The following is a 25,044-nucleotide window of genomic DNA, read 5'->3' on the forward strand; positions in this document are numbered from 1 at the left end:
GTGAGCTAAATAACGCTGGATTAAACCCAGACCTTTGTGACTGGGGATGAATGTTTGCATTGTTCAGCATTCCGACCAACAATTGTTCATTTTGCTTTTGACTCATACAGGGGACAGTTGGCTATTTAAAGTATTGGCTATTCATGGTATATAGTGCCTTAGTTTGACGAATCGGATTGCATTCGCGCGTGCGGTGTAGCGCAGAGAAGTATGAGGTTAATCCTACCTCAATAGTGAAGTGACCTTATTGCAAGTGAGACCGTAGATCCCTTTATGTGCGTACATGTAGGTGTGCAATAAATAGAAGATACGTTTCACAGGTGTTCTATAATCTTACGCACACGATTAAGCAATGAACAAAGGAGTCCTGGGAGACGCCCGTGAGACTCGCTGGGAGGCCGCTGCGATGTCCTAATACATAGGATCACTTCCTCCTAGAGAGCGCGTCCATCGGCTCCCCCGGGCACACCCCGCTCTGGCTCCAGCCTATAAATGCCGAGGCGACGCACGCGACAGTGATCGAGGCACCAGACCAGGCATAGGGATGGGGCACTCGGCACACCTGCTACTGCTGCTGCTGGCCGGGCTTTCGGTACAGCGCACCACAGGTAAAGAAGGCCTTCTAGCCGCCTGGCTCCAGAGCGTAGGGGCTGAACGCATGGCGCTGGCCAAAGCCCTTGGTGGATTTATTTCATGTACTTTCTAAGGCTGGGCTCATGCATACGACACCCCTTTCTTACAGAGGGCTGAAGGCAGCGCAGTGGGCCGTAGGCACTTGTCATTCACACGGCTCGGCTGAGGAGGGCAGGGCTGGCACAGGCAGCAGAAGGGCCCGCAGCTCCGCCGGGTGGGGCCTACTTCCAACTCTCATCACTCCCTCCTTGTCTTGGTATCACTATTTTATCTCTTCGGTGTAATCTTTAAAGCATCTCTCTTCCCTTTGTTCAGTGTGCCTATCCATGCCAATTCACCCCCCTCTACTCCTACCGTTCCCTCTCCCATCCTTTCTGCCCTTCAGCCTTACATTTCTCCATTGCTTGGTGGACTCTTTGCCTCCACCTTCCCTCTGTTTCTGCACCGCCTTCACCCTTCTCCTTTGTATAGGTCGCTCTTTCCCCCTCTAATATTCTTTCCCCTTTCCTTCTTCTTGTCTCTCGGCTACACTACACGTCCTTCTCTCTGTCCCTCGGTTAACACTCCCGCATGCCATCTCCTCTCTACTTTTCTCCCTGTTCTCACCTGCCATTTTCTTTCATTCCCAGCCCTAGTGCTTACTAAACCCTTCTCCTGCACCACCACTAAACTCCTCCCTACATTTCCTACTCCCTAGTCTATACATTGCCTTTTTCTACCTGTCCCCTTCATTACACTCCCTTCTCCCTTTCCTTTCTTAACCATCCCACACCCTCGTGTATTTTTCTAACTCCTATCATCCTTTCATTCCATTCTCATTCGCTGGTTCTCTCTCCTTTTGCTTTCTCCTCCACCAATTCCCCCTCTCATTTATCCCGTACTTTCTTACTCATTTTCTTGCTTTTTCACACACTTTCATTTGATCATATCCTCTCTTCTTTCCTAAAACACTCTCCTTTCCTCACCCCGTCTCCTTTCTTCACCATCACCACCTTTCTCTCCTTCACTGATCTTCCCTTCCCTCATGTCTGTTTTCTTTACTTCGTCTATCTTCACAATCTTCCCTCGTCTCACCTTTCCTTTTCACCCCTTCTCCTCGTTCTCCCCTTCACTTCTGATACCACCTCCTTCAGGGTGTCCTCTGTCCCCTCCAGGTGATTAAAGCAGCACCCCATCGGCTGTGAGGCAGGTGGCCCCGTTCGGTCAAAGTCCTTTGACTATCCGAGGTACCGATCCCACATGTTGTTGTTATTTTAGGGGACCCATATCAAATTATGAAGAGGTGTCCATCCTTTCCCTTGCACATCTACCTCAGAGGTCTCTTTTCAAACTCCACTCCTTACATCACCTCCCTTCTTCCCTGCTTCTAACTCTTTACTCACCTTTTCCTCACCCCTTTGCCTCGCCTCCGGTGCGCTTACACCTGTTACTTTTCCATGTCTCCTCCCTCCTGCCCTCTTCTGCTCTCTTCACCATCTCCCCTGCGCTCACCTCTTTTCCTTCTCTTTTCTCGCCTCCACCAGCCTTTCACCGCTCCCTCCTCTCACGTGCCCTGCTCTCCATTCCACATATAATGTGTTCCAACCTCGAGCCGCTTCAGAAAAAAAATGAAACCCCGTATGTTCGTTTACTGGCAAAGATCAGGTATGGCTTCCCTCGGAGCACCTGTTCTTAGCGCCCCGCCGGATTGACTTATCACAGAGTACAGAAACCGGCCTGGATGGTGGGGGCGGATTTTCAAGGTACAGCATTTAGTCAGCCATAAAAACACCACAGGCCAGATTCCAGAGTAGCGATGCCTGAAAAAGGACATAGGGGCATATTAGCAAGGAACCTCGTTAAAATCATGGCCGTTTTATCGGCAGTTTCCTGCCGATAAAACGGCGATAATTTTAACGAGGTTCCTTGCTAATATGCCCCGTAGTGCGTGTGCTTTCCTCCGGGAGTCCTGGACAATGTTTTAATCCGGCGTAAAAAACGAGAGCCCAGCCTGGGTGACCAACTGACATAGGTGCAAATTCAAGACGGTGAGTGTAAAAATTCAGGACAAAGGGACTAAGGGGCATATTACCATGCAATAGCCATAATTATCGCTATTGCTTGGTTAGAGACAAAACTTTACCGCTGAGCTGCGGCGATTTTTACCGCAAATAAACCTTGGTATTACCAAGGTTTAACGCGAATGCGATAAAAATCGCCGCAAAGCATGAATATCGCTGAAAAGTCAGCGATATTCATGCATTACCGAGCTAATGCTCTTAGCCATGTTATCCACCACCCATTGGATAACATGGCTAAGAACTGCTCAGGGCAGGTGTTAGCTTTTGGAGATATTCGCGCTTAGCGCGAATATCTCCAAAAGTTGGTAATAGGAGATAGCGATGTTAGCGACTGTTTCCAGTCGCTAACATCTTGGCACACCCACTTTGCATGTCATTAGTGATAAATATCACTGACATGCAAAGTGGGTCCCAAGATGGTCGCTATCTCCTACTAGCTGTCGCTAACTGGTGTTAGCGACGGATCACTGAAATAATATCGAGGGACAAAATATCGACTTGCAAAAATATCGTGGACAAAATATCGACAGTCAAAATATCGAGTTTGTATCTACAAACAGGTAAGTACAAAAATATTGAGTACAAAATATTGTTTACAATAATATAGTTGTAAAAAATATCGACTTTATTAAAAAGAGTGTTAAATTAGATTAATATTACAATTTAATTACTAAAATATACTTAAAATACTTAAATTAACTTATAATAATTAAATAATAAATGAAATTAATAAAAATAATATTTTACAATCATATTTGTTAAAACATATATATATAGTAACATACTATAATTAAATAAGATACTATTATATTACCGTACGATACCAGAAGTGTAAAAAATACTATTCCCACTCCAAAGAGTACAAGCGTAGGGAAAGCATTGGATAGCGTAGGGGTTAAAATTACTATTCCAACTCCAGTGGGTGCAACAGTAGGGAAAGCGTTGGATAGCGTAGGGGTTAAAATTAATATTCCAACTCCAGTGGGTGCAACAGTAGGGAAAGTGTTGGATAGCGTAGGGGTTAAAATTACTATTCCCACTCCAGTGGGTACAACAGTAGGGAAAGTGTTGGATAGCGTAGGGGTTAAAATTACTATTCCCACTCCAGTGGGTGCAACAGTAGGGAAAGTGTTGGATAGCGTAGGGGTTCAAATTACTATTCCAACTCCAGTGGGTGTAACAGTAGGGAAAGCGTTGGATAGCGTAGGGGTTAAAATTACTATTCCAACTCCAGTGGGTGCAACAGTAGGGAAAGCGTTGGATAGCGTAGGGGTTAAAATTACTATTCCCACTCCAGTGGGTGCAACAGTAGGGAAAGTGTTGGATAGCGTAGGGGTTAAAATTACTATTCCCACTCCAGTGGGTGCAACAGTAGGGAAAGCGTTGGATAGCGTAGAGGTTAAAATTACTATTCCAACTCCAGTGGGTGCAACAGTAGGGAAAGTGTTGGATAGCGTAGGGGTTAAAATTACTATTCCCACTCCAGTGGGTGCAACAGTAGGGAAAGTGTTGGATAGCGTAGGGGTTAAAATTACTATTCCCACTCCAGTGGGTGCAACAGTAGGGAAAGCGTTGGAAAGCGTAGTTGTAATAAATAAATTCGTAAAAATCACATATTAACAAATTAATCAATTAATATAAAATTATTAACAACTACTATTTAATTAATTAACACATATAAATTAATTTACAATTAATTTTAAATTATTATCAATTAATTAATTTACATATTTAATTAATTATAATTAAATTACTTCCCACCCTATTCCCCTATAAACCCACAACCCGCTACAGAATTACATTACGCAATTATTATAAAAACAAAATTCATTTAATAAAATTATTTATAACATTAATACACACTTTTCACACATATTATTACATAAAAATACACTATAAAATATTATATATTATTAAAAATTCGATATTTTTGCTATCTATATTTTATACAGTCGATATTACTTCACTTACCTTAAAAACGATATTTTTGTAGTCGATATTCTGTCCAGTCGATATTTTGTCCAGTCTATATTTAAAAGTCGAAATTATGTCCAGTCGATATTTTGGAGTCGATATTTTGTCTGTGCACCGTTAGCGACAGCTAGGTAATAGGGAGATAATTTTATCTCCGCTTTCTTGGCTTTTAAAGCCAAAAAAGCGGAGATAAACCCCCTTGATAATATGCCCCTAAATTCAGGACAAAAATTCAGGACAAAAGGTCAAAAGTCTGGACAAAAGTTCGGGACAAAATGTACGTTTAACAGACACGTCAGAGGTGGTCGTGCAATAGTATATAAGTAAGTACATAAACAACCACCTAAGTACAAGTCTAAATAAGTTTATATTAAGTTGAGACAATCATGCACTTCACGCTTTTTCAGTATGGCCGCAGCTTGCTACCTTACACAATTCAAAATTTGCATCTCGCTCCAGCAGGTACATTAGTCACCAGACAATGGTGAACCACACCTGAATAAAAGTGAGGCCGCTTTTTTGTTGATTGAAAACTACTGGATATACAAGGAACTTTGCAGTGCCAGCTCCCATTAACAAACCCACCCTCCACCCCCTTTCCAGCCTCCCAGGGAAACATCCAATGCCCGGTCCGGCCAGTCCGGCCTTGCTACCACCCTCCAAATGGTGCCCTTCATCTTCACTTAGACGGTCTCTCATGTGTATTTAATTTCTTTTATAGTGTTACTCATCCCAAGTATGTATCGCAGGGTGTCGGAGTGTGTTACATCACACACACATTATATATAGACAATGATTCATATTAACATGAAAGTCAATGTATAGGAAATGTTACTTAAGATAATGGGTACTACAAGTTTTAATCATTCTTTCATCCATCATTCAGTCTTTCACCATTCATTCTGTCCTTCCATCTGTGTACCCATCTATATCCAAACATACTCAAACCTATCCACCCATATATCCTTCCATCCATCATTTCACTCATCCATCCCTCCATCCACCCTTTCACTCATCAATCCATTATTCATCTACCCACCCTTTCACCCCATCCACCCGCACAGTCATCCATCCACTCTTCCACCCATCCATCTATTCACTCACCCATCCAGCCATTTACCCTTTTACCCAACCAGCCATCCATTCACCTACTCATCCATCCACCCATTCACTTACTCATCCATCCACCCAATCACTTATCCTTCCACCCATTCACCCTTTCAGTCATTCATCCTCCTTTTCTCTCCCCATCCCCCTTTCACTTATCCACCCATCCATCTACACATCCATTCATGAATCCATCCATTGATCCTATTACTCATCTATCCTTTCAATCATCCAGCCATCCGCTCATCCAGCCATCCGTTCTCTCATCCATCCACCCTTTCACTTCACTCATCTATCCATCCTTTTGTCCATCCACCCCCTTTCACTCACTCATCAATCCTTACATCCACCCTTTCACTCATCCATCCATTCACCCTTTCACTTATCAATTCATCCATCCACCCATTCACTCACCCTTCATCTACCCTTTCACTCATCCATCCATCCTTTCACTCATCCATCCATCCTTTCACACACATCTACCCTTTTACCCATCCATCTACCCTTCCACCCATACATCCATCTATTTACCTTTTCTCTCATCCAACCTTCCACTCACTCACTCATCCATTCGTCCTTTCTTTCATTATATATCCATTCACCCTTTCATTTATACATTCATCCTTTCTTTAGTCCATCCAGCCATTCACACATTCCTTCACTTATTAACTCACCCACCTTTTCACATTATGAGCTGACCCTTTGTCTGCAGAGTTGCAGACAGAAGAGGCCCATCAAGAACTACACCTTGCTGTAGTTCCTAAAGCACGGGCTGGCTGCAATGGGAGAGAATTCACTATGCCCCTGCACATAGGCAGACTGAAAACGTAGAAGTCATGAGTCATGCATGATGCACAGTGCCAGGATGGGAGGTGACTGTGACATGGTGTTGTTACCAGGGCTTTAAGTGGTGTAAAATAATGGTGGGTCTCTTCAAAGGGGGTGTTCAATGTAATTAAGAGCGTGGTTTAAAATACCTAGGCTACAAATCTGCGCTTAGCATACTGTTGCGCCTTACTGGTATTAGGTCATTTATGTCATTGCATTCATATATATATATATATAATTCAGCAAGTATGATTACACCAACAACAAGCCAGGACTATTGGCTTTGTCAATCGTTGCTAGTTCCTTAAAATAAAAGTAGCAGCAACCATGGCTTTGTTGAATATTATATTGAAAATACTTCAGCTCTAAAATGACCAGACAGTGAAAGAACGATAACCTGTTCTTTTTAACTTATTTTTCAGGCTTCATTAAATAAACAGTTTTTTCACGTTGCAGCATTGGCGTTTTACCTATTTTCTAACAGATTGCCCTCCTGTACACCGAAGCTGGAGGAGGCCTCCACATGCTGTCACAGCCCAGACTGCCCCATTGACATTCTGTATGTGGCAATTAGCCGGCAGACAGAATGACAATGGGCAGGTGTGGCTGCTCTTGTGCTCCAGGCGCAGTGCAAGGCCCCAGCATCAAGTGGGGGTGAGGCCTCTCACAGGGGAGCAGCGCTGCTCCCTGTGATGGGCAAAATTATGGACAAAAGGCGTCCGTAAAAGGGATCCTCACGGACAACGGACGTGAGGTCCCAATTATGGACGGTCCGTGAAATTTACGGACGGTTGGTCACCCTAAGCCCAGGGGCGTTTAAAAGCATGGGAAGTGGGCTCAGGCCCAGTGCACAAGGGGGTGGGGCTTGGGGGTGCACGCAATGAGCGTGGGCGGACGCCTGCTGCTGGCTGTGATGTGAAAGTTGGGAGTGACAACCGCACATCAGGAACTGTCTTCTTTTCACTGGATCTTGTGGCAGGGACATTTTAAGGATTTTGAGGGGCCCTGGGCAAAATGTATTTTGAGGGCCCCTGTTCGTAATCGTAACATCTTTGAATATATCATTCCATTTCCACTCTTTTTATGCCTTCTTTGGCAGTGCACAGTCACACTCCTACAATTTCTAAATGTATTTTCTCTGCAAATGTCTGTAATAGACTCTCACACATCCACCATTTAAAAAGTAAATTAAAGAAAAATGGTATTTAAAACAATCTGTTTAAGAATTATCAGGGCAAGACTCTCTGCAGAGCTTAGCTGTATAAGATTGCACCCCTGGAAAGCGGGGGCCCTCGGCCAGAGCCCATTTTGCCCATGCCTTTAAACGTCTCTGTCTGTGGGCCCACAAGAAACACGCATGCTTGGGCTTTATTCTATAGCATGAGTCGTTCGCCTGCGTGCTTGTCCTTTAAAACATATTTCATCAAACACACCAGCAGTGCTGATAACAGCTCCTTCTATTGTACCTGAAACCATTTTGTTTTTCTGTACCGTGATTTCTAGTTGCCCTTTGACGTGGGACCATTTGTTTTAAAGTCTTTTAACACTATATACAACTGACTAATGGCCCCAAAACCTACTACCGTGAACGCACAGATATTTATTGCCCTGTCGGGGTGAGTTACTCACGTTTTTGGGGTGGACCACTCACTTCATAAGGCGCATGGCTCCTTCCCCATATCCCACCCCCGAAATATTTCCCTAGGTGTCCTCCACATGTCCTTGAGAGATGCTCGTCTGTGAGCCTTGGACATTTTGCCTGTTAATCAAGAATGAGTGATCTAAGGGAAAAATGTGAAACAAACATGAGAAAGAATACATTTAAATGAAAAGGCTTAACTGTTATGTTTAAACTTAAATATTTTGTACTGGGATGCGAGAGTGTAAGAAGCAAGTTCAAAATACCCAACACTCGACAATGCCTAAACAAAACACGCATTTGCAAAGCAATAGGTCTCGCATTTGTGAGAGTTTAAGCTATTGGCATTGTAAATGACAATGCCTTTAATTTCTGTGTTTTAAAAACCTACAAGTATAAGCAAAGACTTACAAAGTGCATGCTTACTCACTGCTTGCAGGTTTTCCAAACACTTAAATAAATTGCATATTCCTCAAACTATTGCAAATGCGAGACCAATTGCATTACCCACAGCTCTCGCTTTTGGGACCTTATAAGAATATGGCCAGAGCTATTGGCTTTGCCAATGTAAGGTATGTTGAAGAGCAGGGTAAGCTGTACAACTGACTGTAATTTGGGAGTGAGGAGTGGTTACACTCCGCTAATTTACGATTGCAAAGAAAAAAATCACTGACGTAGTTGAAATCATTTCTAGTGATTTAGCATACTTTAAGCGTTCCATTCTTCACTTTTTGTCTTGCCTAATCATGAGTGGCACCAAATAAAATACTTATGATATCACCAACCACAAATTTGTGATGGATGATGGGTGATATGCCAACTTGAAAAATGAGAGAGGGAGAGGGTCTGCCAGTCCGGAGACCTTCTGGCAGCGATGAAATCCGTCTGACTCAGAATCGACTGTTCACTGCACTGAACCAATCGTTCATACTTGCCTAACGTATGTAAAAAACTTTGCTAAGAAAGCCAGTCTAGGTCACCCAACCAAGTATAAATAATATACGCAAGGCTTTCATACTGTGTTTGCGTTAGATGCCTGAGGGATCGATATTCTATAGGTTGGGTTGTATCGGGCCTCATTCTCTAAACTGCTTCAATCTTCAAAAATGTACCACTAGATGATGCACAGATGAAAGCCTACAAAAATTGAGCAATTAACATCCTGCACACAGTCATCGTTTCGGAGTTCCTTTAACTCATAATGACTGCAATAATAAGTACAAGCATTTGCAATGCAATAGGTCTCGCATTTGCGCGCGGTAAAGCTATTGGTGTTGTAAATGATAATGTCTTTTACCTATGTGTTTTTGTTTTGCTTGTATGTGGTGTGCAGTGGAATTATGTGGGTTGTACTGGAATTGTTAGTTGTGGAATTGTGTGTGGTGTATTTGTGTAGTGAAATTATGTGACATGGTGAGTAGATAGGGTTGAGAGCTGCATAGAATAGATAGAAATAAAGCTAGATAGTGATAGTTGGTGCACGACGTGGTGAATGAATTGTAGGAAGAGTATAAACAGTGTGAGAGAAAGAAGTGTACATTAGGCCTTAGACGTATCAAGATGAAGCGTTCGTGTACCAAGCCCTGCATATATGACACAAGGAGAGCACTCTGGGCGCTGTATGTTTAATACTAAGTGGTGTGGTGAGCCAAAGCACATAAATATTGTAATATTTTTAAAAAGCAAAACATAAACACACACGTGCACTGAACGTGGCATGGTTAACACACAGCGTGCACAAAGCACTACATTTGTGACACAAGAAGAGTGCTTTATGCTTTATGCACTGCATGTTTAACACTAGGTTAAAGTAGAGCAGTATCAAAGCACATAAAAATAGCTACATTTGTAAAAAGCAAAACATTATAAACACTCACAGGTGCACTGAATGCAGCATGGTTCATTGTCAGTGAAATTGCTCTCCCTCCCTCGCAGCTCCACCATTAAGTGAGGCCTGCTCCTGCACTCTTGAGTGTTGGTATTCGAGGCCCTCCTTCCGCCCATCGGTTTACCTGCGCCTCATCCCTGGTGGTCCAGTTGACTTCTGTCTGCTTTCTCTCGCTCCGTTTTTCACTTGTTTTTCTACCCTCATTTTATTATCCTTTCTGCACTTTTCTACATTTCTGCACTTTTCTGCTTCATTTCCACCTTATTTCCCTTTTCCTTTATTCATTCTTTTCCCTCCTTTCCCTTTTCTGCCCGCTTTCCCTGCAGCAGCTGCCCCAGCGCCCCCTCTCAGCACGACCAGCGTGACTGGCCAAATCCGGCTCCCCTCCCTGCTCCTGTCTCCCAGCTGTCCAGCCCTCCCCGACCCCTACTTAATGACAGCTGATTAACGCCCGCAAGGCAAGCGGGTGCGCTGCTGGCGCACCAAAGGCAAGCCTGTCTGCGCCCGTCCGTGACCGCGACCAGCACCAGGAACCCTGGACATCTGCACCGCCAACTCTACGGCCCAGCAGTACTCCATACACTCAACCCAGGCCACAACAACAACTAACTGCAAGCTAGTTTCACCAGCCGACACCCATGGACCCTTCAGCTGTCACTGCTGCTGACAAACCTACAGCACCACCAGAAACACGGACCCAGCACAAACCGACCGCAAGAACACACCCGAACCGAAGACCTTGCAATGCATCCTCCTCAACGTCCGATCCCTCCACAAACGACCCACCGAAATCTGGGACGTCCTCGACAGAACCAACCTGGACCAACACCACCTCGGGACAGGACATCACCATCACCATTCCCTAAGAATACAAGATCTCCATAAAGGACCGCCACACCCGCCCGGGAGGAGGAATCGCCATTGTAATGTAATGTAAATAGTATTTATATAGCGCACTGTCACCAAACGAGTATCCTGGCGCTATGAGTTACCAAGATGTCAAAGTGCTAGAAAGATGTCAAAAGTGCAGGACAAAGAGCTGGGAAAAAAAGAGCCGGAAAAAAAGGGCTATCCCTGAAACTAGCAACTGCAGCGAAAAAAATAAGAAAGAAAAAGATGTCTGAAGAGAATAGTGTCCTGACAGTGTCTTTTTGAGTTATTCCTCTCTAGGGAACAGACACGTTTTCAGCTGCTTTCTAAATTGAAGTAGATCCTGAATTTGCCTGATATTATGGGGAAGAGAATACCACAGCCGTGATGCTGCAGAGCTAAAATCTCTGCCGCCTGTCCTAGCTTGAGGGAGCATACCATGAGAATTTTCTCTGAAGTGGTTTAGGTCCCAGACCATGAGCTGCTCTAAAGACAATACAAAGATATTTAAATGTTATTCTCTGATGAGTCAGCAGCCAATGGAGATCCCTTAAAGCTAAAGACGTAGAAGAACTCCAATTCCTGTTTAGAGCTAGTTTTGCTGCTATGGCCTGGATTCTTTGCAGCTTTCTTACCAGCACATTGGGTGCTTCTAAGTACAGGGAGTTGCAGTAATCCAGCCTACTCAAGATTGCACACCTCACCACTTGTATCCTGGAGGAGACTGGCAAAAGTGGGAAGATCTTTCGCAAGGCTCTGATCATGGAGAAGCAAGTACCAACTACTTTGTTGACTTGTGAATCCAACTGAAGGTTATTGTCCATCAATACTCCCAGGCTGCGCACTGTTTTGGCTGGGATTAGTGATTTATCAGAAGGGGTAAGCCAAAAATCAGTAGAGAGAGGGCGGGCTATTTTGTTTGTGGTGCAAAACACAATTTCCGTCTTGTCACCATTAAATTGTACAAAATTATTTCTGAGCCACTTTGTGATGCTTTGCATACATTCATGGAAGTTATCCATGGTGACTGCCTGATTCCCCTCTAGCGAGGACACAAGTTGCGGGTCATCTGCATAATGTATTATTTTCAATGCAAAAAGATTTAATGATAGGGATGAGTGGGCACAGATATATATTAAATAGGATCAGACTTATTGCTTACCCCTGGGGTACCCCCAGTCGCACAGCGCATTTTGTAGATCTAAAATGAATCATCACAGCTCGCTGCCTGCCCATCAAATTGGACTGAAGCCATTTTAATGCCTGATCCTTGATTCCTACATTTGTTAGTCTTTCCAACAGTATGCCTTAATTCACCGTATCCAAAGCGGCTGACATATCCAGTAGCACCAATACAATCGGATTGCCATTGTCAGAACACATTCTTAGGTCATCATGGACTGTGACTAAGGACGTTTCTGTTCCGTGCTCAGGGCGGAATCCAAATTGAGCTTCATTCAGCAGATGATTTCCTTCTAAGAAACGAGAGATGGATTAGCTAACTACTGGTTCCAGAATTTTTACTGAGTACGGTGGCAGTGAGATAGGCCTAGAGTTGGTCGGACAGAGAGGGTCAAGTGAAGGTTTCTTAAGCAATGGAGTCACCATTGCCTGCTTCCACCCTTCCGGTATTTCTCCTTTGTCCAGTGACTGGCTGCAGATTTGATATAGCCGCTGGAAGAGTTCTGAATTGAATTCTTTCCATATTCTCTGAGGGAGAAGATCCAGCGGTGAGCCGGAGGTAACACTCAGGGCTAATTTGTTGAACATATCCTCAGAAGGAATTTGAAAATGTTTCAGTGTAGCGCGTTAATCTGCGTCTGTTCCCTCCTCCTGTTTCTCCAGCAACGATGGTGTGACTGGCCTATTTCCATCACCCATGGTAGATGCTTGGTTCGATGTAATCCCGTCAATAATTGTATTAATCTTTACGTCAAAGTAGACAGCAATATCCTTACAGTGCTTTTGTCTCGCTGTGATCTTACTACTCACACAAGCAGGTTTAGATATGTTCTTCACTATGCTTAAAACGGTTTTAGCATTGTTAGGAGACTTCAAGATGATTTTAGCCATTGTCCACAAATCCACCTCTGCCTGAGCACACTCCTCGACGAGCCCACAGACATGATGGAACACCTACACTTCAAGGTACTGACTAGCCCTACCGCTTCCCTCCGAGGAACCCTCCTCTACCGAACCCCTGGACCCCACAGACTTTTTGTCAACTCCATCACGGACATCATCGTCCCGCATGCCATCGCATCCACCAACTACACCCTGCTGGAAGACCTCAACTTCCACCTTGACAACCAACTGGACCCCAACAGAAAATCCTCCTGGACAACCTCCACAACATTGGACTCCGTCAAATTGTGACCAAACCAATGCACTCAGCAGGACACACCCTCAACCCCTCTTCACAACAGGAAACTCCATCACCTTCAGCCACACAACCAAACTCCTGTGGACACACAACCGATGCGTCCATTTCACCTTCGGAACACCCACCATCCACAGACACCAGCACCTGCTCCCACAAAGAAACTGGATCAGAATCACAGACGACCAGCTCACCTCCTCACTCAGCAACTCCACCCCAACCAACGTGGATTACAACAACCCCAACACTGCAGCCCAAACCCTGCACAGATGGATCTCTGACAGAGCCAACACCATAGCACCCCTCAAGAATAACAACAACACGCACGCCAAGAAAGCCAAATGGTGTACCACCGAACTTCGAGAGTCCAGACGCACTTGCCACCACCTTGAAAAGGCCTGGAGTAACACCAAATCCACAAAAGCACACAACTTCAGAGCCGCTCAAAACACCCACCACCAACTCATCCGAAAAACAAGAAAAAAAGCTAATGAAGACAGAATCTCCACACAGGCACACAAAAGCAAAGAACTCTTCAACATCATCAAGGAGTTCGCCCAACCCACCAGTGAGTTGACTGACATCCCTCCCCCACAAGACCTCTGTGACAAACGCAGCACCTTCTTTCACCACAAAATCAAGAGCATCTATGACAACTTCGACTAAGACAACAAACGCACTGAACCCCCACCAACCACCCCGACACCCTGAAGCCAGCGATTGACAACTGGACAGCCCTCACCACCGAAGACACACTGAAGACAATTAAGTCAATCCACTCCGGGGCCCCCACGGACCCCTGACCCACCACATCTTCAACAGAGCCACCCACACAATCGCTCCCATGCTCCCCCACACCACCAACAGCTCCCTGGCAACCGCCTTGGTAAACCCCCTCCTGAAGAAACCCTCGGCAGACCCCACCGACCTCAAAAACTGCAGACCCATCTCCCTGCTCCCGTTCCCAGCAAAAGTCATAAAGAAAGCCATCAACAGCCAACTCGCCAGTTTCATCAAAGAGCACAACATCCTCGACTGCTCCCAATCCGGCTTCAGAAAAAACCACAGTACGGAAACTACCCTGCTCGCCGCAACAGACAACATCTGCACCCTACTGGACAAAGGAGAAACAGTAACCCTTATCCTCCTTGACCACTCAGCAGCATTCGACACAGTCTCTCACCGCACCCTACGTAGACTCCACGATGCAGGGATGTAGGACAAGGCCCTTGACTGGATATGCTCCTTCCTCTCCAACAGAACGCAGCTGGTCAGACTCCCCCCTCCCTCTCGGACCCTACGCCAACTACCTGCGGAGCCCCCAGGGGTCCTCCCTCAGCCCTACAGTCTTCCACACCTGCATGGTTCCGCTCGCCCCTATCGTCAGAACCTACAGACTCAACATTCTGTCATACACAGATGACACCCAACTCATCCTCTCCCTATCCAATGAACCCAACACCGCTAGACAGAACCTTCGAAAAGGCATGGAAGCCATCGCCAAATGGATGAAAAAGAGCTGCCTACAACTAAACGGTAAACAGACAAAATATCGACTACAAAATGTCGAATGGACATAATATCGAGTACAAAATATAGGCTGGACAGAATATCGAATGGACAGAATATAGACATCAAAAATATCGTTTTGAAGGTAAGTAATGTAATATCGAATTTTAAAATATAGATAGTCAAAATATCGAAGTACATAATATAGGTTAAGAAAAATATCCAATTTTTAATAATATCGATTTTTTTATAGTGTATTTTATGTGTTAAAAGTGTTTATTTATGTTACAATGTAATTTAATTAATGAATTTAATGTTATTTAAATTTTGCGTAATTTAATTCTGTAGCGGGTTGTGGGTTTATATGGGAAAAGGTTGGGAAGTAATTTAATTATAATTAATTAAATACTTAAATTTATTTATTGGTATTTGTTTATAATTAATTGTTAATTAATTTTTAATTTTTAATTAATTACATTTTAATTGGCAATTAATTTTATTTAATTGATTAATTGATAATTATGTTAATTTAACTAATTTAATTTCTGTAGCGGGTTGTGGGTTTATAGGGGAGTAGGGTGAGAAGTAATTTAATTATAATAATTAAATATGTTAATTTATGTAGTGTAATTTAATTATAATTAATTAAATATGTAAATGTATTTATTGGTATTTGTTTATAATTAATTGTTAATTAATTTTTATTTAGTAATTAATTACATTTTAATTGCCAATTAATTTTATTTAATTGATTAATTGATAATTATGTTAATTTAACTAATTTAATTTCTGTAGCGGGTTGTGGGTTCATAGGAGAATAGGGGAGTATTGTGGGAAGTAATTTAATTATAATTAATTAAATATGTAAATGTATGTAGTGTAATTTAATTATAATTAATTAAATATGTAAATTTATTTATTGGTATTTGTTTATAATTAAATGTTAAATTATATATATTTGGTAATTAATTACATTTTAATTGTCAAATAATTTTATTTAATTGATTAATTGATAATTATGTTAATTTAAGTAATTTAATTTCTGCAGCGGGCTGTGGGTTCATAGGGGAATAGGGTGGGAAGTAATTTAATTAGAACTACTTACATATGTTAATTGTTTTTTGTATTTATTAGATTTTAATTGTTAAGTAACTGTTTAATTACTAATTATTTAATTGTTAATTTGTAATTAATTAGTGTTAATAGATAATTAATTGTAAAGATTAAATAAAATTAGTATTTGTAAATAATTAATTATTATATTATATTAAAGTGGTAATTACTTTTAATTAATTGTTTTATAGATATTAATACATATATATTTTTAAATAATATATGAAGTATCTACTTTCCCTACTGTTGCACTCACTGTAGTGGGAATAGTAATTTTTACCCCTACGCTATCCAACGCTTTCCCTACTGTTGCACTCTCTGGAGTGGGAATAGTAAGTTTTACCCCTACGCTATCCAACCCTTTCCCTACTGTTGCACTCTCTGGAGTGGGCATAGTAATTTTTACCCCTATGCTATCCAACGCTTTCCCTACTGTTGCACTCTCTGGAGTGGGAATAGTAATTTTTACCCCTACGCTATCCAAAGCTTTCCCTACTGTTGCACTCTCTGGAGTGGGTATAGTAATTTTTACCCCTACGCTATCCAACGCTTTCCCTACTGTTGCACTCTCTGGAGTGGGAATAGTAATTTTTACCCCTATGCTATCCAACCCTTTCCCTACTGTTGCACTCTCTGGAGTGGGAATAGTAATTTTTACCCCTACGCTATCTAACGCGTTCCCTACTGTTGCACTCTCTGAAGTGGGAATAGGAAGTTTTACCCCTACGCTATCCAACCCTTTCCCTACATTTGCACTCTCTGGAGTGGGAATAGTAATGTTTACCCCTACGCTATCCAACGCTTTTCCTACTGTTGCACTCTCTGGAGTGGGAATAGTAATTTTTACCTCTACGCTATCCAACGCCTTGTCTACTGTTGCACTCTCTGGAGTGGGAATAGTAATTTTACACTTCCATTATCCTACGGTAATAATATTGGATATTTTTTAATTATATTATGTCACTATATATCTATGTTTTAACAAATTTGATTTTAAAACTTTTTTGTTATAACTTTAATTAATTATTTAATTATTATAAGGTAAATTAAGTATTTTTAAGTATATTTTAGTAAATAATTTTTAATATTAATTTAATTTAACATTATTTTTAATAACGTCGATATTTTTACAAACTATATTTTTGTAAACGTTATTTTTTACTCAATATTTTTGTACTTACCTGTTTGTAGATACAAAGTCGATATTCTGTCTGTCGATATTTTGTCGCCGATATTTTTGGTAGTCGATATTATGTCCCTCGATATTATGTCAGTGATCCAACTAAACACCAACAAGACAGAAGTGCTCATCATGGGCCCAAACCTTGATGCCTGGGACGGCATCTGGTGGCCCCCGCCCTCGGAAACCCACCCACCCCCACAGACCATGCACGCAACCTGGGAATTATCCTGGACTCTGAGCTCAAAATGGACCGCCAGATCAACTCCGTCTAGTCTTCCTGCTTCCACAACCCCTGCCTCCTACGTAAGATCTTCAAATGGATCCCCCTCGAACACAGAAAGACCATCACTCACGCCCTTGTCAGCAGCAGACTCGACCACGGCAATGCACTCTATGCCGTAATAAACAAAAACCTCACCAACAAGCTACAGAACATCCAGAACGCTGCCGCAACACTGGTCCTCAACCTGCCAAGACACTGCTACATCTCCCAGTACCTGTGCACACTCCACTGGCTTCCCATCATGGCTAGAATCACCTTTAAGATGCTCACCCATGCACACAATGCCCTCCACGAAATTAGACCAGCATACCCGAACAGCCGACTCAAATTCCACACACCCCAAAGGACCCTACAATCAGCCTAGCTCTCCTATGCCCCGCATCAGAAAGACCATATCGGGAGGCCACTTCTTCTCCTTCCTTGCGGCCAAAGCCTGGAATGCCCTTCCGCTCCACCTCAGACAGACAACATAGCTAAGTGGAAGCAGGCTGTGGTGTCCCCAATCATCAAAAAGCCCTCCTTGGACCCGTCTAAGCCTGAAAGCTACCGCCCCATCTCGTTGTTACCCTGGCCGGCAAAGATTACAGAGGCCCATGTCAATCTGGCCCTGTCAGAACATCTCGCCCGGTCCAATGCCCTTGACCCCACACAAAATGGCTTCCGTGCTGGCCACAGCACGGAGACCGCCTTACTTGTGATGGTGGAACATCTCCGTGCGAGGCTGGATGCTGGTCAAACGGCGGCGCTGATATTGTTAGACCTTAGCGCCGCCTTTGACACGGTATCTCACAGAATCCTCCTGCATCGGCTTGAGGAGAATGGCATTGGTGGCCAGGCGTTACAATGGTTCCGCTCCTTCCTCGATGATCGCTCCTTCTGTGTTGCCATCCCTCCCTTCAAGTCCAATTTCCAACCTCTGGCCATGGGGGTTCCGCAGGGGTCCTCGCTGAGTCCCACGTTGTTCAACCTTTACGTGAGACCGCTGGCTGATGTCGCTAGGCAGTGGGGCCTAACCTTGGTCTCATATGCCGACGACACACAGCTGGCGGTTACTCTCAGTGGGGACGCGGAGCAACAGGCCCCCAGGTTTCAGTCTGGACTGAAGGCGGTGGCTAGCTGGCTGACAGGAAACTGTCTCCAGCTCAATGCCACAAAAACAGAGGTGATGGTTGTCGGTAGGGGAGTGGAGCTGTGGGGTGACCAATGGTGGCCTTCTGAGCTGGGACCCACTCCGACCCCGGTGTCGGAGGTGAAAAATCTGGGGGTCTGGTTGGATGCGGGCCTCTCCTTTGTAGGGCACACCAAAAAAACAGCTGCCTGCTGCTTTGGTCTGTTAAGAGGTCTGAGACCGGTTCTTAAATGCTTTGATGCCCCAACCAGGCAGTTGGTGATCCAGGCAACTATCATCTCTCGCCTGGATTACGCTAGCTCTCTTCTGGCTGGGGCCAACCAGGCTGAGTTAACTCGCCTGCAGCGGGTCCAGAATGCTGCGGCTAGAGCTATTGTTGGCCTGCCCAGATTCTGTTCGGTGGCAAATGTCCTTCGCTCCCTACACTGGCTCCCAGTGAGAAAGCGTATTCTCTTTAAGGTCCTTTGCCTTGCCTTCAAGATCTTGAGAGGTATAGGCCCTGAAATCTTGTCCAGCTGTCTCTCTTTCTATGTCCCCACCCCGTACTCTTCGTTCCCAGGGCCTGGCCCTCGCTGTAGTCCCCAGATTCAGACTCAGCCGAATGGGGGGTCGCTCTTTCAGCGTAAAAGCTGCATCAGCCTGGAACTCCCTCCCTGTTGAAATACGTTTGCTGGAGGACCTCCTGACCTTCCGGAGGGCTATAAAAACTTTCTTGTTTTAGCTGCCTCTTTTTACACCTTCATTTCCCTGTTGTGTTATGTTTCTCCTTGTCTCTGCGCCGGGACGCTCCTTGGCTGGAGTATCTGTGCGCATAATAAATCAATATAACATAACATAACATAACATTGCTTCCCCTCTTCGCAAGAAACCTCAAAGCCTGGCTCTTCGATAGACCCCCTCCTTGATGGACGGGAACCTGCACCCCCGCCCCTGCACCTTGAGACCCTTACGGGTGAGTAGTCGTTCTTAACAAACGCCTGATTGATTGATTGGTTAACATGCGGAGTACAACAAATGCTGCATGTTTAACACAAGAGTGCTCTGTGCGCTGAATATCTAACAATACGTGGTACAGTAAGCAGTGCAAAAGGATGCAATTATAGCAATGTTTTTTAAAAACACAACCTTTTGAACACACTTGAAAACCCTTAACGCGGGGTGGGTAACACACGGCGTGCACCAAGCGTTGCATGTTTGATATAAGGAGAGTGACGTGGGCACTATTTGTTTAACGCACTGTGATACTATCAGCGGATCTATGTTAATTACAAAACCCTACCCCTAAATGCATTTCTGCAACTTTCAATTGCTTTGGCTTCACTAGGTACGCACAAACACGTGTATAAATTGTGTTGATACTGCACACACAAGGATACATAGGGGCTGATTATGATGTCGGGCAGAAACTTTCCCCATGACACCGTCTCTGATTCGGGAGTGACCACTCGCGGTAGGTGGTACCGCCCACCCGCCCGCCCGCCCGATTATGATGCAACTGTACACTGTTCGGTCAGATTCCCATTGTTTCCTATGGGATCTTGTGTTCTACCCAACAACCGGACGTAATACAGGCTCCTATGGGGAAATTGGGTGTGTATGAAAAACCCTGCACTCCACAGTGCCTGCTACACAGTGCAGGGTTTTACAGGGGGGTCCCTTGGGTAGACCCTCGGGCTCAACGGGAGGCTGCAGGATGAAGAGGGCTCTGCCAGGTGCCCCAAAGTCACTTTCCAACAGCCTTTTCGTGCCGGGCAGGCCGACGCGGAAAGGCTGCTGGAAATTGATATCGTAATCTCGATTTTGGAAAACGCTGTTCATTGGGGTGTACGATGCAGCTCAGACCGACACGAATGCTGCGAGAGCTGGTTGGAACCTATTTGGAACTGCAAACATCATAATCAGTTGGTTGGATTATGAATTGACCAAGTCGGTTTAAAGGAATCCGACTCGGTTGAGGAGAATCCGACTGTCGTGAGGAGGCTTTCTGCCCGACATAGTGTGTAATAAGAAACAACATAATGCAAATAAACATTCGCATCGCAATAAAACATGTTTTAAAAGATACTGTAGAATGCGCCTCAAACAGATGAATATACTTGTTTTTAAATTGCTGTATTTCAGATTTGATAAAAAAACATAGAACATAATAATAAATGGCAAACCAATAAACATGTTTCGAAAATGTAGCGGACATACATGTATAACATTGGCCATTACTGCAATTTTGCAGCATGTTCTTGGGTGAAAACATTATAGTATGAATATTCCATTTTCCTACATTAATAAAAAACTGTAATGCAATTTGTGATCTACACCCAATAAATGAGCATCTTAAATAATAAAGTTTTGTTGATGATGATGAACTAAGCAGCTTGAAAAGTAAGTTCCACTGTTGTAAAAAGCTTCACAGACGGGGATTTATTGGAATTCCCACCCAGTTTATGTGTCAACAAAACACACATATGCCTGTATCAGCAGTTATAACAATTGTAACAGTTTTTCTAATGCCATCCTTTATATAGTGTACCTATTTCCTTTTGAACTCAAACTGCAAAGTATTTAATGTTCTTCCGGGACTGCAGAGTCCTGGTTGCATCTTTCTTGCTTTGAATAAATTTAAGGTGTTAGCACATCACAAAGTGCTAAAAATTGCCTAAAGGTTTTAAAATACAGAATTGCCCCTTAAGCACCTTAAGAAACACTGCAATCGGAAAACAATAGTAAATTAGAACAGGAAACAGAAAAATCCTTTGTAGCTCTAAAGATTGTTATCCTCCTTCTAACCAGCTCATGTTTTTTTATTGACACATTTGTCTGTAGAGGATCCCAACAGTAAAAGGCATCAAAAAGGACGGTGGGGGTGGATGGGTGGTTGGAAGGGGAGTGGCCGTCACCAGTAGCGTAACTGACAAGGACAGTGCTCGAGGCACTGTATGTGTGGTATGGTAAGCGGTACCAAACCATATAAATATTACAATATTTTTTAAAATCAAAACATTATGAACACACACTGTTGCAGTAAGTGTGGCACGATTAACATATGGCATGTACCATGCGCTGCATGTCTGACACAAAAAGAATGCTCTAGGCACTATATGTTTAACACGGCCTAAATAACACATCCTGTGCACAAAGCGCTTAATTTTTCACACAAGGAAACTGTTCTAGCAGAGTTTATTAAGGCATGTGTGAACTACGTGCAGTGAGAATGGAGGAGAGCAAACAATGACCAGTGACGAAAATCACTAAAAGCAATCGTGTGGAGCAGGACTACCCGGCCTGCTGGCAACTCTGCTGAATATTCAAATGAGAGCTAATTAATGCATAGCGTTCAAGAAATATAATAAATCGCATGCGACTGCATTAAAAATGGAGAACACTGCCTCTAGGGAACCTTTCACAGCAGCAATTACTAAGAGTCGATCATAAGTGCATGAAACCACCCAGCTGTACAACATTAGAAGGGAGATGCTTACTTGAAAGTTGCAAGGAAGTCAGATGGAGTTTAGCGCGGCGTCTAGATCCAAAAGCAGGATAAGCGAAGGAACATCAAGCTTGAAAGGTTTATATACAGGTGACGCCTGATACGACTCACCTGATGGAATAAAGTCTATACCGCCGTATTTGCATGATCCATATTGGGATATCTAATGCTCATGGTGCAATGCCATAAACAAACAGAAATGTGAGCCAAGCGTACGACAACACGCCGAACTGATGGAAAAAAAACAAAAGCAAAGAACCTTTCTGGTACAGCCTTGAGCAGCAGAAAGTGCCCGGACCAGAGACAGAGGTGAGAGGAGGCCAGAGACCGTGACATTGGGAGGGTGGGGTGGGGGGGGGGGGTGAGCAGACCAGAGACCATAGGTTGTGTGAAACAGGAGCTCATTAACAAATAAAAAACCTCAGCAACGCCTTACAAAACTAGACCTCACTAAATACAGACTTCCTTAACCCCCGAAAACCCGCCCCGGCCCCTAACACGTCATTGACCCCTCCCTACACCCATACAATAACACATTACAACATACCACAATGCAAATCTCTGCATAAATGATTAACTTTAACAAATCCCCCAAACCATTACACCAACTCCCCAGCTTGCCCCATAACAATTTTAGGTCCCCCAACCTATAGAACCACCCCCACAACTTATCCTGCCCAACTCCTCCTGCCAATAACCCAACCAATCCAATGAATAACCACAACCTGCCATTCCTGGCAAAAACACCACTGACCCCCGCACAGCACCTGTTCCAAGCGACAATACAGTATCCAAAACCCCATGAACACCTGTACCAGCAAACCACCCATAAAAGAAGAAAAAGGCAAGAAAGCTAAAAGAGAAAAAGAAATCTATATCAAAAAGAGGGACGGAGGGAGGGAGGGCAAAAATACCTCAGGGATGTCCCGGCCACCAGGTCACGATAAGTAAAATGGTGGCTGGGGGTGGAGCCGCAAGCCCTTCGACCCTGGCACCACCAAACACATAAACAAGCCCAAAAGAAAAAAGAAAATGGCCCGAGGCCCGCCGCATCCGCCCCGTCCCTCCCATACTGCCCGGGGGGGACCTCCCTGCGGTCGGCTGCCCCCCCACATCCCCCTTAGGAGGGAGGGGTGGGGGGGATGAGCAGACCAGAGACCATAGGTTGTATGAAAAAGGCAGCTTTATTGAAACAGGTGCTCATTAACCAATAAAAAACCTCTGCAACGCCTTACAAAACTAGACCTCACTAAAAACAGACTTCCTTAACCCCCAAAAACCCACCCCGCCCCTAAACCGTCATTGACCCCACCCCCTCCCATACATTAAAACATTACAACATACCACAATGCAAATCCCTGCATAAACGATTAACTTTAACAAATCCCCCAAACCATTACACCAACTCCCCAGGTTTCCCCATAACAATTCAACGAGCCACTCAGTAGAGAAACCACCTCAGCCCTTGTTGAATACTGGGGGGAAAAAAGGAGGGGGCTGAATGTGGCCAGCTCCCTCTCTGACTCTTCAAGCCTGACCTCTTGTGCCTGCCTGGCATCCCCTAAATTGATAGGAGATCCCACTAATGAAATGGGCCGTGAGGAAATTACTTCCTCTGAGCCCCTCTTCCCCTGTGCCAACACCTCGTCAAAAATCAAGGGGCCCGGTGGGGGAAAGACCTCGGCCTGGGGAACCCCTCCTGCTGCCTCACCTTGTAACAGCCCTCCCAAAGGAGAAAGAACCTCGCGCTCCCCCACCCTCCCTCCGCCCTGCTCCGATCCTAACTGCGGGGCAATTGACACTGAGGCCAAGCGCCTTTTGCTGCCTCGCCTCCCCCCGCGCCTACCACGTTGCACGGGGGCAGATGCTGCACGAGCCATAGCCACCGGAGCAGACAGGAGCGCCGGCGGTCCCGCAAATTGTACCGCCTGAGCCTCCACACTCGCACCTGGCTCCGCGGACACCAGGGGCACTGTTCCCGCCCTCCCCACCATTTCTGTACGTACCTTGCTATTCGGGGCCGCCTTTCTGAAGCTGCCCCGCTCACACACGTCCTCGACCCTCGAGTGCTTCGGGGTCAGGCAGGCGGCAATGACCGCCGCCACCCCAGCGGAGGCCTGTCGCATAGGCCGCGACTGCCCCGCCACATCCCCGAGCACTAAATCAAGGCGGCCTGCTTCCCTGAGAAGCGTAATGGCCTCCTAAACTCTGTGGTCCTCCGCTGCCATTATCCTCAAAACAATTAATAATTATCAAAGCCACGCGACGCAAAAACACCTCACGGATGTCCTGGTCACCAGGTCACCGATAACTAAAATGGTGGCCGGGGGCAGAGCCGCAAGCCCTTATACCCTGGCACCGCCAAACACAAAAACAAGCCCAAAAGAACAAAGAAAATGGCCCGAGGCCCGCCACACCCACCTCCCACCGCCCCTCCCAAACTGCCGGGGGGGGGGACCTCCCTGTGGTCGGCTGCCCCTCCCAAGCCCCCTTTCTAGACTCTGTGCTATCTTAGTCCCTACATACGTTTGTGAAAGCAGGAGAACGATGTGTTGAACAGTTGGCATGGTCTTGAGTAACTGTGCATGTGTAAAATATGCCTACGCACTGAAAAATGTGTGAGGAAACCCGTATTTCTCTGCTCCCGTTCGCATGTCAGCAAGCAGCGGGAAGCTTGTAAATAACTTCACCAACTTAACTTGGGAGGAGGAAAAAGTGGTGGGGGACAACTTGAGGGACGGAGAGTGGCATGCACTCGACAGAAAGTGAAACAAGCAACATCGAAGAGGCCCGCTCCTGCGAGTGCTATGTGGGGATGCATCTAAAATAAGCGGCAGCCATTATTAAAATGAAAGCGCTCATGGCTCGCTGCAAATACAAACAAGAACGGTGCCATTGCTATGTGCTCTCTCATGCCTGCTTCAGAAGTCATGAATTAAGTACTTATTGCTCCCTAACAGCTAA

General features: G+C 44.6%; 1 protein-coding gene across 1 annotated transcript in view; it reads left to right on the forward strand.

Moving 5' to 3' along the window:
- Nucleotides 1–534: 534 nt before the first annotated feature.
- The window catches only part of LOC147712227 (scavenger receptor cysteine-rich domain-containing protein DMBT1-like), a 190,694-nt gene continuing 166,184 nt past the window's right edge, over nucleotides 535–25,044 (forward strand). Inside the window, exon 1 of the mRNA XM_086919602.1 lies at nucleotides 535–608. Coding sequence (XP_086775728.1) covers nucleotides 545–608 — 64 coding nt within the window. The 5' untranslated portion in view covers nucleotides 535–544. The remainder of the gene's footprint in view (nucleotides 609–25,044) is intronic.

Source organism: Lissotriton vulgaris, chromosome 5 (genome assembly GCF_964263255.1).
Source record: "Lissotriton vulgaris chromosome 5, aLisVul1.2, whole genome shotgun sequence".
NCBI classification, from domain to species: Eukaryota; Metazoa; Chordata; class Amphibia; order Caudata; family Salamandridae; genus Lissotriton; species Lissotriton vulgaris.